The sequence below is a fragment of the Rutilus rutilus genome (assembly GCF_951802725.1).
Source record: "Rutilus rutilus genome assembly, chromosome: 10".
Taxonomy (NCBI): Eukaryota; Metazoa; Chordata; class Actinopteri; order Cypriniformes; family Leuciscidae; genus Rutilus; species Rutilus rutilus.
Genome location: NC_140215.1, coordinates 32,516,509 through 32,529,453, shown reverse-complemented (window position 1 = coordinate 32,529,453; position 12,945 = coordinate 32,516,509). Strand labels below are relative to the sequence as shown.

The 12,945-nt window shown below is 42.4% G+C and overlaps 1 protein-coding gene across 1 annotated transcript; it reads left to right on the top strand.

Moving 5' to 3' along the window:
• Positions 1-1,736: 1,736 nt before the first annotated feature.
• On the top strand, positions 1,737-4,956 carry LOC311298524 (uncharacterized protein). Its single transcript, XM_084421529.1, has 4 exons — positions 1,737-2,119; positions 2,927-3,058; positions 3,327-3,464; positions 3,732-4,956. The coding sequence occupies exons 1-4, from the start codon at positions 2,035-2,037 to the stop codon at positions 4,856-4,858; spliced, it is 1,482 nt and encodes a 493-aa protein (XP_084277655.1). The 5' UTR covers positions 1,737-2,034; the 3' UTR covers positions 4,859-4,956.
• The last annotated feature ends 7,989 nt before the right edge of the window (positions 4,957-12,945 follow it).

Here is a 12,945-nt window from a genome sequence, read left to right as displayed (position 1 = left end):
TAACGGAATAAGTTACAAATGACATTTTTGGGCATGTATTCTGTATTCTGTAACGAAATACGTTTTGAAAGTATCCTTCCCAACACTGGTTACTAGGGACTTTAAGCAACAGCTGCTGATGGAACGGCAACGGCAACGGCAGCCGGAAGTAAGCGTTAACTGCCGTAGCTAAAGAGCGCAAAAATCACTAAGCAACAGTAAAGAGGACGGCGTAGGGGTAATTTAATCATCAAACAAAATACAAAAAAAGGAAGTGATTTTTGAGCAAGAGAAGGGTTGCTTTTGGCATTTAATGATATACAGAAACGATTACAATGCCACATAACCTAAAACATAACATTAACTTTCTTAATCTGTCATGTAGTAACGACTACGGCAAATCAGCTGTTCTCCCGTAGTAGACGGTTACAGTAGAACGTCGCGAGGTAGCAGTTAATGTCGCGCGTGCGCGCGCAATAGAACGACAGAATGCCATTGCCGTTCCACCAGAGGCCGTTGCTTAAAGTCCCTACTGTCTGAGCAAGCGGTGGTGGGGGACTTTGAGAGAACTGAGCTGAAGCTTGCCGTTGACACTGTATGTGCAGGCCCGGGGCGAGTGGAAAGATTGCTTTCACTGTATAGCGTTTAGTACTCTGCGTAGTACCAAATCCGGATCATGGCAGTCTTTTCGTGTAGGTGAAGACGTCGCTGAACTCCTTTTTGCCAACACAATATTTTCGCCGGGTTGATCCTCTGCTGCTCACATTGATCCACATTGATAGTTGGCCCCGGTGTTCTCTGATGCTCAAATCCAGAAATGAAAATAGCATGTGACTCACTGGCGGGAGTAGTCGTGGCCGAGAGGTTAAGGCGATGGACTCGAAATCCATTGGGGTCTCCCCGCGCAGGTTCGAACCCTGCCGACTACGTGGCTCCTTGTCTATTTGCGACAGGAATTGTGACATCCAGGAGCTTTGTACGAGCTGCTTTTTTTCTCTAACACAGAAAATTGGGCAACCCACATCTCTGTTCAAGCCTGAAGTGAGCAGGTTTTTGTGTAGGTGAAGACGTCGTTAGTTTATAAATAAGTGTTGGCACACCTGTCCGAGTGGCGCTACAAATTCTTCTAAAATCTGATTTTATTTCGGGCATGTTAAATTAGCGTTCGACAAACGCGAACAAACTTTTAGTTATTTATGTACACTCACAATAACAATTAAATGTTGTGCTTTTGTAAAATAAAGAAAACAAACAGGGTGCGCTTTCTGCCGTCTCGGTCTCCGTCACAGAAATTAACCAAAACTCTATGGCAGGGGTCGGCAACCTAACCCCTCATTTACACTGCACACGTCTGCAACCACACGGTGCCAACTCACACCAGGAGCATTTCAGAAGCGAAGCGACTGGATGCGTGAGACCACGTGATTTGCCTGTCCGACGTGGTTTTTCTTGATTTTGGGGGTTTCTACCTTACAGTCTATGCTTTCTACCAAGGATAAATTGGTGTGCAATACAATTGGGAGTCTGCACATGGTGTTTATTTTGAAATTGACAGTGTTTTTTAACTTTTATTTTGTATTTTGTATTGTATTTGCATAATTACAACTTGTAACTTGTGGTAGAACTCCGACTTGTACCACGTGATCGCTGTACCACCTGACCACTGCAGATTAATTTGCCGTTGATAGTGTTGCCATAAAAACAATCAATCATCTCCTAATTACGGTCATTATTACGACATCCAACCCTAATCAAACACACCTGAACAAGCTAATCAAGGTCTTCAAGATTAGGCTATATTAGAAAGCTACAGGCAAATGATTTTCATTAGGGTTGGAGTTACCCAGACCCCCAATTGGATCTTTAAAAACGCATTTTCAAAAAGTGTTTTAAACTCTTCTGATAGCGTTTGGTTTGGGACTCAGCTGATATTTTGATGCAGCAACAGGGATTTTTCTTTGTAGTTTTGTGGTCCTTGCTGTCCGCCCCTCCTGACTCACTAATTCAGTGCATCTTCCAGCAGAGTTGATTTTGAGATTTTTGCAGGTTGAGAGGATGACAGCTCAAGTGTACTGCTCGTTTAGTGCTGTTTTATTGTGTCTGTCTGCTTGTTTGAGCGCAACAGATGCTGGAGTCCTAGGTGAGAAGTTCTTTTAGCTTCATTACGCAGCCTGAAGAAGTGCATAAATAAAGTGCCTTACAAAATTTGATTTCAGACACATCTGCTTACAAAAATACAGTACAGACGTCAAGTGGAAGTTCATCTTTGAATGTTGGTTTAGTTTTAATAATAAGCAAAGTGTAAATATGCAAACTGTCATAAGTTTATGCATTGTACAAGTAACCCATATAATCACTAATAGGCATTTTTGTTTACTGTTAAACACGAACATTAGTGTTATAATATGGCTGCAAAATTGTTACCGGACTGTATCAATCCTGAGTTTAAACTTTTGCTTAAGGTTTTTTTGTTTTAAGAAATGCATAAGCCTACAATATAACGTGGGGAGCTAATTATAACCGATAACTCTGCATTTTACATATATAGTGGGTTTCTATATTTGTTTTGTTTTCTGTTGAGTAGCTTATTAAAATGCTTAAAAGGAAATGAGGGTGGTCATTGCCAACCGCCATTAAAAGAAAGAGGGTGGTCATGGGGATGGCATCATTTTTGAAGATGTACACCAGTAAATTTGTATACAACATATTAACTGATGTCCATGCTTTCTATCAGCATTTCACTATTATTCACTCTACTACAGTGGGGTAGGTTGTATCTGCACTCAGTCTTTGAAACCGATTGATGCAGTTTAGTGAAAAATGGTAGATTTCTAAGCTACTTGAGTTGAAGCAGATAAATGTGTGAATATTATAAAGTGAGGCTGAAGCAAACTATTACAGCACTTCCTGGTCTCCCCTAATGATCCTCTTGAATCCTCTTCTGTAGTGCCTGGTCAGTGTCCGGCGACGCTGACGGTCGTGCCCTCCCGACGAGGATGCACTTCTGATAGAGACTGCTCTGGAGGACACAAATGCTGTCAATTTCCCTGTGGGTCCGCGTGTGTGCCACCTGTTTTCAGTGAGTTTTATTTGATGCATGCTATACGTCTTCCAGAAAAAACCCTGAAAAAATGTTTTCACTCAGGAATTGCTAGTAAGTTTCACAAATAACTGCAAAGAAACCGCAAGTAACACATTGAACTAAACGTGAAACTATGAAGTAGATGGACTGAATATTCCGGTAAATCCTCCTACGATTTTTTTTTTTTTTTTTTTTTTTTTCATACAGCGTATGAGACATTCAGTATTCAGTGATGTGGTTTCTCTGTCATGTGTCTCTATAACAGCAAAGCCAGGGGAGTGTCCAAGTACAAATTTTGGAGCAGGAATGTGTGCAGAGTTGTGTTCCTATGACAGTGACTGTCCGAACAATGAGAAATGCTGCTGCAATGGATGTGGACATCAGTGTATGGATCCATTTGCAGGTATTTGTTGTTATATTAATGTTTGGGTCAGCTTTCTCATTTCAGTTTGTCTTGTTTTATAATTAATCGTTCTCAATGTAAAAATTATTTAGCCAATAGCACGGTTTAAAGTACAGGATGGCTTTACAAAATTAATACGAAAAATTATTAATACGATCATGATTAATAATTAAGAGGAGTAAAACTTGGTATTTGGGTTTTGTGCTGTGTCTGAGACTGAATGCCTCTAAACAGACTGACTAAAGTTGACTATCTGGATCCATCCAGGGAAGCCTGCAGCCGAACCCCGGAAGCCTCCAGGGAAGCCTGCAGCCGAACCACCAGGAAAGCCTCCAGGAAAGCCTGCAGCCGAACCACCAGGAAAGCCTGCAGCCGAACCACCAGGAAAGCCTCCAGGGAAGCCTGCAGCCGAACCACCAGGAAAGCCTCCAGGGAAGCCTGCAGCCGAACCACCAGGAAAGCCTCCAGGAAAGCCTGCAGCCGAACCACCAGGAAAGCCTCCAGGGAAGCCTGCAGCCGAACCACCAGGAAAGCCTCCAGGGAAGCCTGCAGCCGAACCACCAGGAAAGCCTCCAGGAAAGCCTGCAGCCGAACCTCCAGAGCCTTCTAACGAACTACCGGAGCTTTCTACAGAACTGCCTGAGCCTTCTGCTGAACTGCCTGAGCTGGAGCCTTCTACCGAACCTCCAGAGCCTTCAGACGAACTGCCAGTGACGCTTGCAGCCGAACCCCCGAAGCCTCCAGGAAAGCCTGCAGCCGAACCACCAGGAAAGCCTCCAGGAAAGCCTGCAGCCGAACCACCAGGAAAGCCTCCAGGAAAGCCTGCAGCCGAACCACCAGGAAAGCCTCCAGGAAAGCCTGCAGCCGAACCACCAGGAAAACCTCCAGGAAAGCCAGCAGCCGAACCACCAGGAAAGCCACCAGGAAAGCCTCCAGGGAAGCCTGCAGCCGAACCACCAGGAAAGCCTCCAGGGAAGCCTGCAGCTGAACCTCCAGGAAAGCCTGCAGCCGAACCTCCAGAGCCTTCTAACGAACTACCGGAGCCTTCTACAGAACTGCCTGAGCTGGAGCCTTCTACCGAACCTCCGGAGCCTTCAGACGAACTGCCAGTGACGCCTGCAGCCAAACCCCCGAAGCCTCCAATGAAGCCTGCAGCCGAACCCCCGAAGCCTCCGGTGAAGCCTGCAGCTGAATCCCCGAAGCCTCCTGTGAAGCCTGCAGCCGAACCCCCGAAGCCTCCAGGAAAGCCTGCAGCCAAACCACCAGGAAAGCCTCCAGGAAAGCCTGCAGCCGAACCTCCAAAGCCTCCAGGAAAGCCTGCAGCCGAACCACCAGGAAAGCCTGCAGCCGAACCGCCAACTTACCCTTATGGGCAATGTCCTGGCCATAAGTAATGTGGCTGTGCATGCAGTTAACTGTGCTGATTTAACCATTGGATGTATGGTGTGTTTTCCCTGTTTATCACCAAATAAATCTCACACTTGTAAGACCATTTTCCTCTCTTTTTTTTTTTAAGTGGGAAAACAAGGAATTTGATTTTGTATTCCAGTGTTAGTTTGGCTGTTCTCTCTCATAATGGCTTATTGGAATCAATGCATGAAATCCCACCCTCCAAAGCCTCGCCGCCTTCAAAACGCTTGAACACACAGCAGAGTCTGTAAAGTGTCACAAGATGAAAGACTGCACTAAATTGCCTCATGTCTACAATGCATAATATTACAGTGATAATGAATGTAAACAACTTGCAGTGCTCTAGTTGTACCACCTGACTGATGCAGATTCATTTCGCTGTTGACATGGAAACGTCTGAATCAAAATGCCATGATTGGATGAAGAATTCTATTATTGATTGCTATAGGATGTGAAGTTTCAACCAGTATTGCCTATTGACTAATAGTCTTCTGCATTCTGAAGCATTTTAGTGAAATTGTGTCTTCTAGTGGTCATTTTAGGAAGTTGCAACTTCAAGCCTATTAACAGATGATCCCTTTAGTTACCTGCGACCAAATGAGTTCTGAATGCCTGTAATGCCGAGTTCACACTGCACAATTTTCAGAGTAGTCGGGTCACTGTTCTTTTCACACCGCACGACTATCTGGGGTAACGTTCAGTTGCTGCTGTGTGCACACTGCACCGATGACAGTTTCACACTGGAGTGGCTCAGTGGTTCATGTAGGTTGTCTACAAACCGGAAGGTTGGTGGTTCAATCCCCGGTTCCACCTGTCGAGGTGTCCATGAGCAAGACACCTAACCCCAGCTGCTCCTGACGAGCTGGATGGCGCCTTGCATGGCTGATACCGCCGTCGGTGTATGAATGGGTAAATGTGAGGCAATATGTAAAGCGTAGATGGCCAAGCCATAATGCCAGAATAAAGAGATGTCAAAGGTTCGTCCATTGACTACAATAAAGCATGAATGGGCCAGTTCTCCTCACCAGACATTAGTCATAGACTGTAAATGGGCAATAACATATTTGATTAGCATCTTATCAGCCTTCTCTAAAAAACTCCCCTGACATCATCTTAGAAAATGTATATACAATTCATAGATTTAGAGATATCATCCTCAGATTTGAAATGAAGCATGACCACACCAGTGGCTACACTGTGGTTGTGGTTATAAGTTGTTATACTGCATTCACATAATATGTTTATACATTTAATACATACACTCTTAATATATATTTTTTGTTTTTATATCTCAATATTAATAAGAGTCTGATTAATTCTGAGTCTTGAACTGTAAACTGTCAAGAGTTGGCTTTCTAAATATATGTTGGTTATGTGTCTATTCAGAATGACTTTTTATTTTGGGTATGTAATGTATGCCCCACTTGCCAAAATTGGGTCTGTCTGGTAAGGGGTTAATGCCACAAACTTTAAGCTGAGGATAACATAACTCTAAGGCTAGCTCAGTCGGTAGAGCATCAGACTTTTAATCTGAGGGTTCAGGGTTCAAGTCCCTGCTTGGGTCTTGAAATCCATTGGGGTCTCCCCGCGCAGGTTCGAACCCTGCCGACTACGTGGCTCTTTGTCTGTTTCCGGCAGGAACTGTAACATCCAGGATCTTTGTACGAGCTGCATTTTTTTCCTCTAACATGGAAAACTGGGCAACCCACATCTCTTTTCAAGCCTGAAGTGAGCAGGTTTTTGTGTAGGTGAAGACATCGTTGAACTCCTTTTTGCCAACACAATATGTTAGCTGAGTGCATCCTCTGCTGCTCACATCCACATTGATGGTTGGCCCTGGTGTCCTCTGCTGCTCACTTCCAGAAAAGAAAATAGCATGTGACTCATTACCACTATCACTGATTCACTTTCAAGAGTAGTCGTGACCGAGAAGTTAAGGCGATGGCCTTGAAAACCATTGGGGTCTCCCCGCGCAGGTTCCAACCCTGCTGACTACGTGGCTCCTTGTCATTTTGTCTGATTGCGACAGGAGTTGTGACATCCAGGATCTTTGTACAAGCTGCTTTTTTTTCTAACAAGGAAATTGGGCTCTTTTCAAGCCTGAAGTGGGCATCGTTTCAAAAGGCCCAGATCATCACTCTTTCAATGTCAGTGTTCCTAGCTTTGGAAGGAGCAACCTATCTCTCTCGTCCCTTTATAAATTGTGGTCTTCATCCTTTAATGCCACAAACTTTAAGCTGACAAAGCATGAACACTTTAAGGAGAAAGTGCTGTTATATCCCAAGGGTGGCTGTTCCCTGGCAAAAGCCCGGTTAGCTCCAATGGTAGAGCATCATACTTTTAATCTGAGGGTCCAGGGTTCAAGTCCCTGTTCGGGTGAAGGTTTGTTGCAGACCTCCCCTAATCTCTTGCTGTGCTCTTCCCAACCTTTGAGGGAGATGGTCTTCCTCTTCAAGATAAGATGTAATGCTTGGTTACTAGCAGTGTTGGGGAGTAACGGAATACATGTACCGGCGTTACGTATTCAGAATACAAATTATGAGTAACTGTATTCCGTTACAGTTACAATTTAAATAGTTGGTATTTAGAATACAGTTACATCGTTGAAATCAATTTATTACATGACGATACTTCTCTGTTTCACGAGTTTATTCACTCTCTAAATAAATTAAGGCAACTCCATGCATTTCCCAGATGCCCCAATATGAAAACGAAAAAAATGTGTGGTTTGCGTGATCAGTCACAATGGAGTCGGAAGAGGAGCAGCGCGAGCTAGAGGTAGAGATGGAGCCGAAACAACAGAGCCAGGGCAAGAATACGTTTCTATCTTGGAAATTCACATTCACATTAGCATTTCACAAGAGAACGAAATATAACTGTGCAGTGCAACCTCTGCTTGCCAGCAACCAACCTCCTTTCAGCGTCCAAAGACTCCACCTCCAACCTGAAGAAACATCTTAAAGTAAGTTTTTTTCAAATACGTAGACCTACACCACAAAACTAGTTGAAGATCATTTTTTTTAATCGGTCAATTCCAGCGTTATGGACGTGAAATTTGCAGTCAAAACTTGAAATATAAATTCTCAGAAAATGAATTAATAACAATAGTGAAACGTCCGTTTATCCATACTCCCTTAATAAAGGAGTCCAGACATTAGAAAAATATCGGTCTACATGCGTTTTATATTTAATATGAGGGAATAAAAAAATCTTTAACTTTTAGGTGGCAACATTTTTTTTGTTTTTTTGTAATTCTGTGAATTACACTGCGCAAACCAAAAGTAATACTACTCACCGGATGAAGAAGGGTAGGCTCTCCACAGAACCTAAAATATTCATGTTATTTAATTTTTCGTATTCGCATTCATGAGGAAAAAAACAATGGTCGTGACAGTTCTCCGTTACGGACGTGAGCGCTCTGAAAGCAGCACTAAAAGACTGCTTTAAAACTTTCACAGAGACCTCAAACAGAAACACAAAGCCTTTCTTTAAAGTGAATTTCGTTTTCGTTTTTTAGAGCTTTCACCCTGCACGCGTTTGCAGTCCGTTTATCCGTTCCAGTTGCGGTGCGTATAGGCTACAGCAGTGCAGCGATCGTTTCCGCACCGAGTCTATTTCTGCTGTGCTGCAAACGCTGAATTAAAGTGACAGCACATGTTTCGTGGTCAAAATGAACACAGATTGAGCTGAAAATGTAGTAATTTAACCATAAATGCATTTAATTAAATTAAATAAAACTAAATTTAGTAATACCACCATTAATGTTTTTAATTAAGTACTGCTTTTTTTCACAGTCATCTTTTTACTTTAAGACCGGGGTAAAGCAATGAAAACAAGACGAAATAATGAACAACACTCGTCTGATTCGTGGAGGTTGAAAAACAAGTTATTTGTGGCATGCAAGATTTATTGTATTTAAATTTAAATGCTAAAAGAAAAGGCATGATAGTCGGCTGTGTTTGTCAATTTTAAGTTTTAATTTAAAATGTTTGCATTTTTAATATAAGGAGCCTACATAGTTAAATATGTTACCACTTGCTTGAACAACTTAATATATAATCTATATAGAAGTAATGCATTGATTAATACGTTGTTTAAATTGTTTAAACTTGAATACGTCTATTAAAGAGTGTATATGTGTAGGCTACAAAGAGAATTGCACCGGTGACAAAACTTTTTTAAAAATAAAAGTTGCTGATAACTTCTGGATTTGAAATACAAATATTGTGTAGGCCTATGTGTTTGTGGTACAGCCACGGATCAGTTACGCACTGCAAACGCAGCATATGTGAAAGCACTACAGCGCGTGCTGCTCCTGCACCGCATACGCACTGCACACAGAGTATGTGTGAAATGGGCGCGTATAAGGTAGAAGGCCCTACTTGCCTCACAGACATGTCTACTTTTAAACAGAACAATTCAACACGAAAGAACTGCTCTCTGCATGTAATCCGTATGAAATGTGCATTTCTCTCTGGCGCGTTCACTAGGCTACTGCGAAGATCACGAGTCAGCATCGTCAACTTCATCTTTGTAACCGACACTGACAAAGAAAACACTTGTTTATTAATAAACAATTAAAATATCTCCTTTCTATATTTGACATAGGCTATTCATAATTATTACTTTTGCTGGTTCTTTGTGACAGCTTTTAGGTGCTTTATTGGCATACGCATCACCACCGCATCACCAGGCCTGTTTATTAAGCAGGATTTGATGGCCAACACTTATAAAATGCAATTCAATGTGGAAGTAATCCAAGTATTCAGAATACGTTACTCAGATTGAGTAACGTAACGGAATAAGTTACAAATGACATTTTTGGGCATGTATTCTGTATTCTGTAACGAAATACGTTTTGAAAGTATCCTTCCCAACACTGGTTACTAGGGACTACTAATGGAACGGCAACGGCAACGGCAGCCGGAAGTAAGCGTTAACTGCCGTAGCTAAAGAGCGCAAAAATCACTAAGCAACAGTAAAGAGGACGGCGTAGGGGTAATTTAATCATCAAACAAAATACAAAAAAAGGAAGTGATTTTTGAGCAAGAGAAGGGTTGCTTTTGGCATTTAATGATATACAGAAACGATTACAATGCCACATAACCTAAAACATAACATTAACTTTCTTAATCTGTCATGTAGTAACGACTACGGCAAATCAGCTGTTCTCCCGTAGTAGACGGTTACAGTAGAACGTCGCGAGGTAGCAGTTAATGTCGCGCGTGCGCGCGCAATAGAACGACAGAATGCCATTGCTGTTCCACCAGAGGCCGTTGCTTAAAGTCCCTACTGTCTGAGCAAGCGGTGGTGGGGGACTTTGAGAGAACTGAGCTGAAGCTTGCCGTTGACACTGTATGTGCAGGCCCGGGGCGAGTGGAACGATTGCTTTCTCTGTATAGCATTTAGTACTCTGCGTAGTACCAAATCCGGATCATGGCAGTCTTTTCGTGTAGGTGAAGACGTCGCTGAACTCCTTTTTGCCAACACAATATTTTCGCCGGGTTGATCCTCTGCTGCTCACATTGATCCACATTGATAGTTGGCCCCGGTGTTCTCTGATGCTCAAATCCAGAAATGAAAATAGCATGTGACTCACTGGCGGGAGTAGTCGTGGCCGAGAGGTTAAGGCGATGGACTCGAAATCCATTGGGGTCTCCCCGCGCAGGTTCGAACCCTGCCGACTACGTGGCTCCTTGTCTATTTGCGACAGGAATTGTGACATCCAGGAGCTTTGTACGAGCTGCTTTTTTTCTCTAACACAGAAAATTGGGCAACCCACATCTCTGTTCAAGCCTGAAGTGAGCAGGTTTTTGTGTAGGTGAAGACGTCGTTAGTTTATAAATAAGTGTTGGCACACCTGTCCGAGTGGCGCTACAAATTCTTCTAAAATCTGATTTTATTTCGGGCATGTTAAATTAGCGTTCGACAAACGCGAACAAATTTTTAGTTATTTATGTACACTCACAATAACAATTAAATGTTGTGCTTTTGTAAAATAAAGAAAACAAACAGGGTGCGCTTTCTGCCGTCTCGGTCTCCGTCACAGAAATTAACCAAAACTCTATGGCAGGGGTCGGCAACCTAACCCCTCATTTACACTGCACACGTCTGCAACCACACGGTGCCAACTCACACCAGGAGCATTTCAGAAGCGAAGCGACTGGATGCGTGAGACCACGTGATTTGCCTGTCCGACGTGGTTTTTCTTGATTTTGGGGGTTTCTACCTTACAGTCTATGCTTTCTACCAAGGATAAATTGGTGTGCAATACAATTGGGAGTCTGCACATGGTGTTTATTTTGAAATTGACAGTGTTTTTTAACTTTTATTTTGTATTTCCGGTGCGACTTGGACGCGCGTCCGTCAAAAATAGACTAGGCGCCTATATTTAGCGAAGCGGCGCGGAGAGCCGTTTCTGGGAAGCTTCTGAAACGCGCCGCGTCGCGGCCGGTGTAAACACAAGCATTGACTAGAATGGGCGCGATCAGCTCCGGTAGCCGTGTCGCAGCCGTAATGCGCCGCAGATGTGTGCAGTGTAAATGAGGGGTAAGGCACGCGTGCCCGCTGGCACACAAGCAACACATGCGAGAGAAGTGTATGTATTTCATTCAGATAAAGTAGTCTACCTGCACACAGATCTACATTTTGATGTAATAATTCCTCATAGTAAAAAAAGCGTATTTTATTAAGTTAGGAGTAGAGATGCACCGATTGATCCGCTGGTGACCGGAATTGGCCGATTTTCACGTGACATATGCCGATTTTATGCCGGTCAAATGCACTCGGGCTCCCCATGATTAACATCGCGCAACATCAGCATCACACGTGCACGTGTAATATTTTTTTTTCGCCGTGCATGTTAATCAATGAGTGCATTCACACCGCGAGCAGGAGCAGCGCGTGAGCGCCCCACAGGAGCAATGAAGCGAGTCTATTTTGTCTGCGCTGCTCACGCTCAATTAAAGTGAAAGCACACTTTTGATGAACAAAATAAATATGATTTCAAACAAAAGTGCCCAAAATGCACAGAATGTGCATGTCTAGTGTGTTTTAACAAGAACTGGATTAGGTTATGTCAGAAAAGAAAATGAAGACTCAAAAATATTTATATAAAATGTACCCATTTAAACTTGTTTTTATTATTCAGTTTGATATGGTATTTTATGAAAAAAAAATATATATAGAAAAAAAAATATTCGTGTGGGCTGTAAAGTGGTTAGAAAAAATGACATCGGAATCGGCTAAAATCGGTATCGGCAGGTCAAACTCAATGGGAAATCGGAATCGGCCTAGAAAATTGTAATCGGTGCATCTCTAGTTAGGAGTTATAAATACTATTAAATTGTCTATCTAAATCTAAAACAAATTTCAAGAGAAATATTTAAATTTCTGTACTATTTCTGTGTAAGCCATTATGAAAATGTAAAATGTTTGTGTATTTATATGAGTGTGTGCGTGTATATATATATATATATATATATATATATATATAGGCTATGTGTGTGTTGTGGCACAGTGATGAACTCGGAAACTTAAAAATGGCACTTTATGACAAAAAGGTTGCTGACCCCTGCTCTATAGGCTACTTGCCTCGGTCACGATAAGAAATATGTCTATAGAAAGCTTTGAGTGAACAAATATTATCTGATTATGCAATCCATATGAAACCATCCAATATTAAATTGGCTATGATATAACCGTGGCTGTGTATTCCCCTATATTCACTACAGTGGCTGGAAACATTGTTTTCATTCATAATTACTTGCATGGATTCAAATCAATCAGCAATTGAAAAATTCAGATTCAAATAATAGACATGCCCGTGTTTCTTGATGATCAATGCAGATTTATGCCAGTCTCCAGTAGAGATCCATTTCCTGGAGAGTTTAGGTGTAGGAGTTTAGTCATAATTACAACTTGTAACTTGTGGTAGAACTCCGACTTGTACCACGTGATCGCTGTACCACCTGACCACTGCAGATTAATTTGCCGTTGATAGTGTTGCCATAAAAACAATCAATCATCTCCTAATTACGGTCATTATTACGACATCCAACCCTAATCAAAC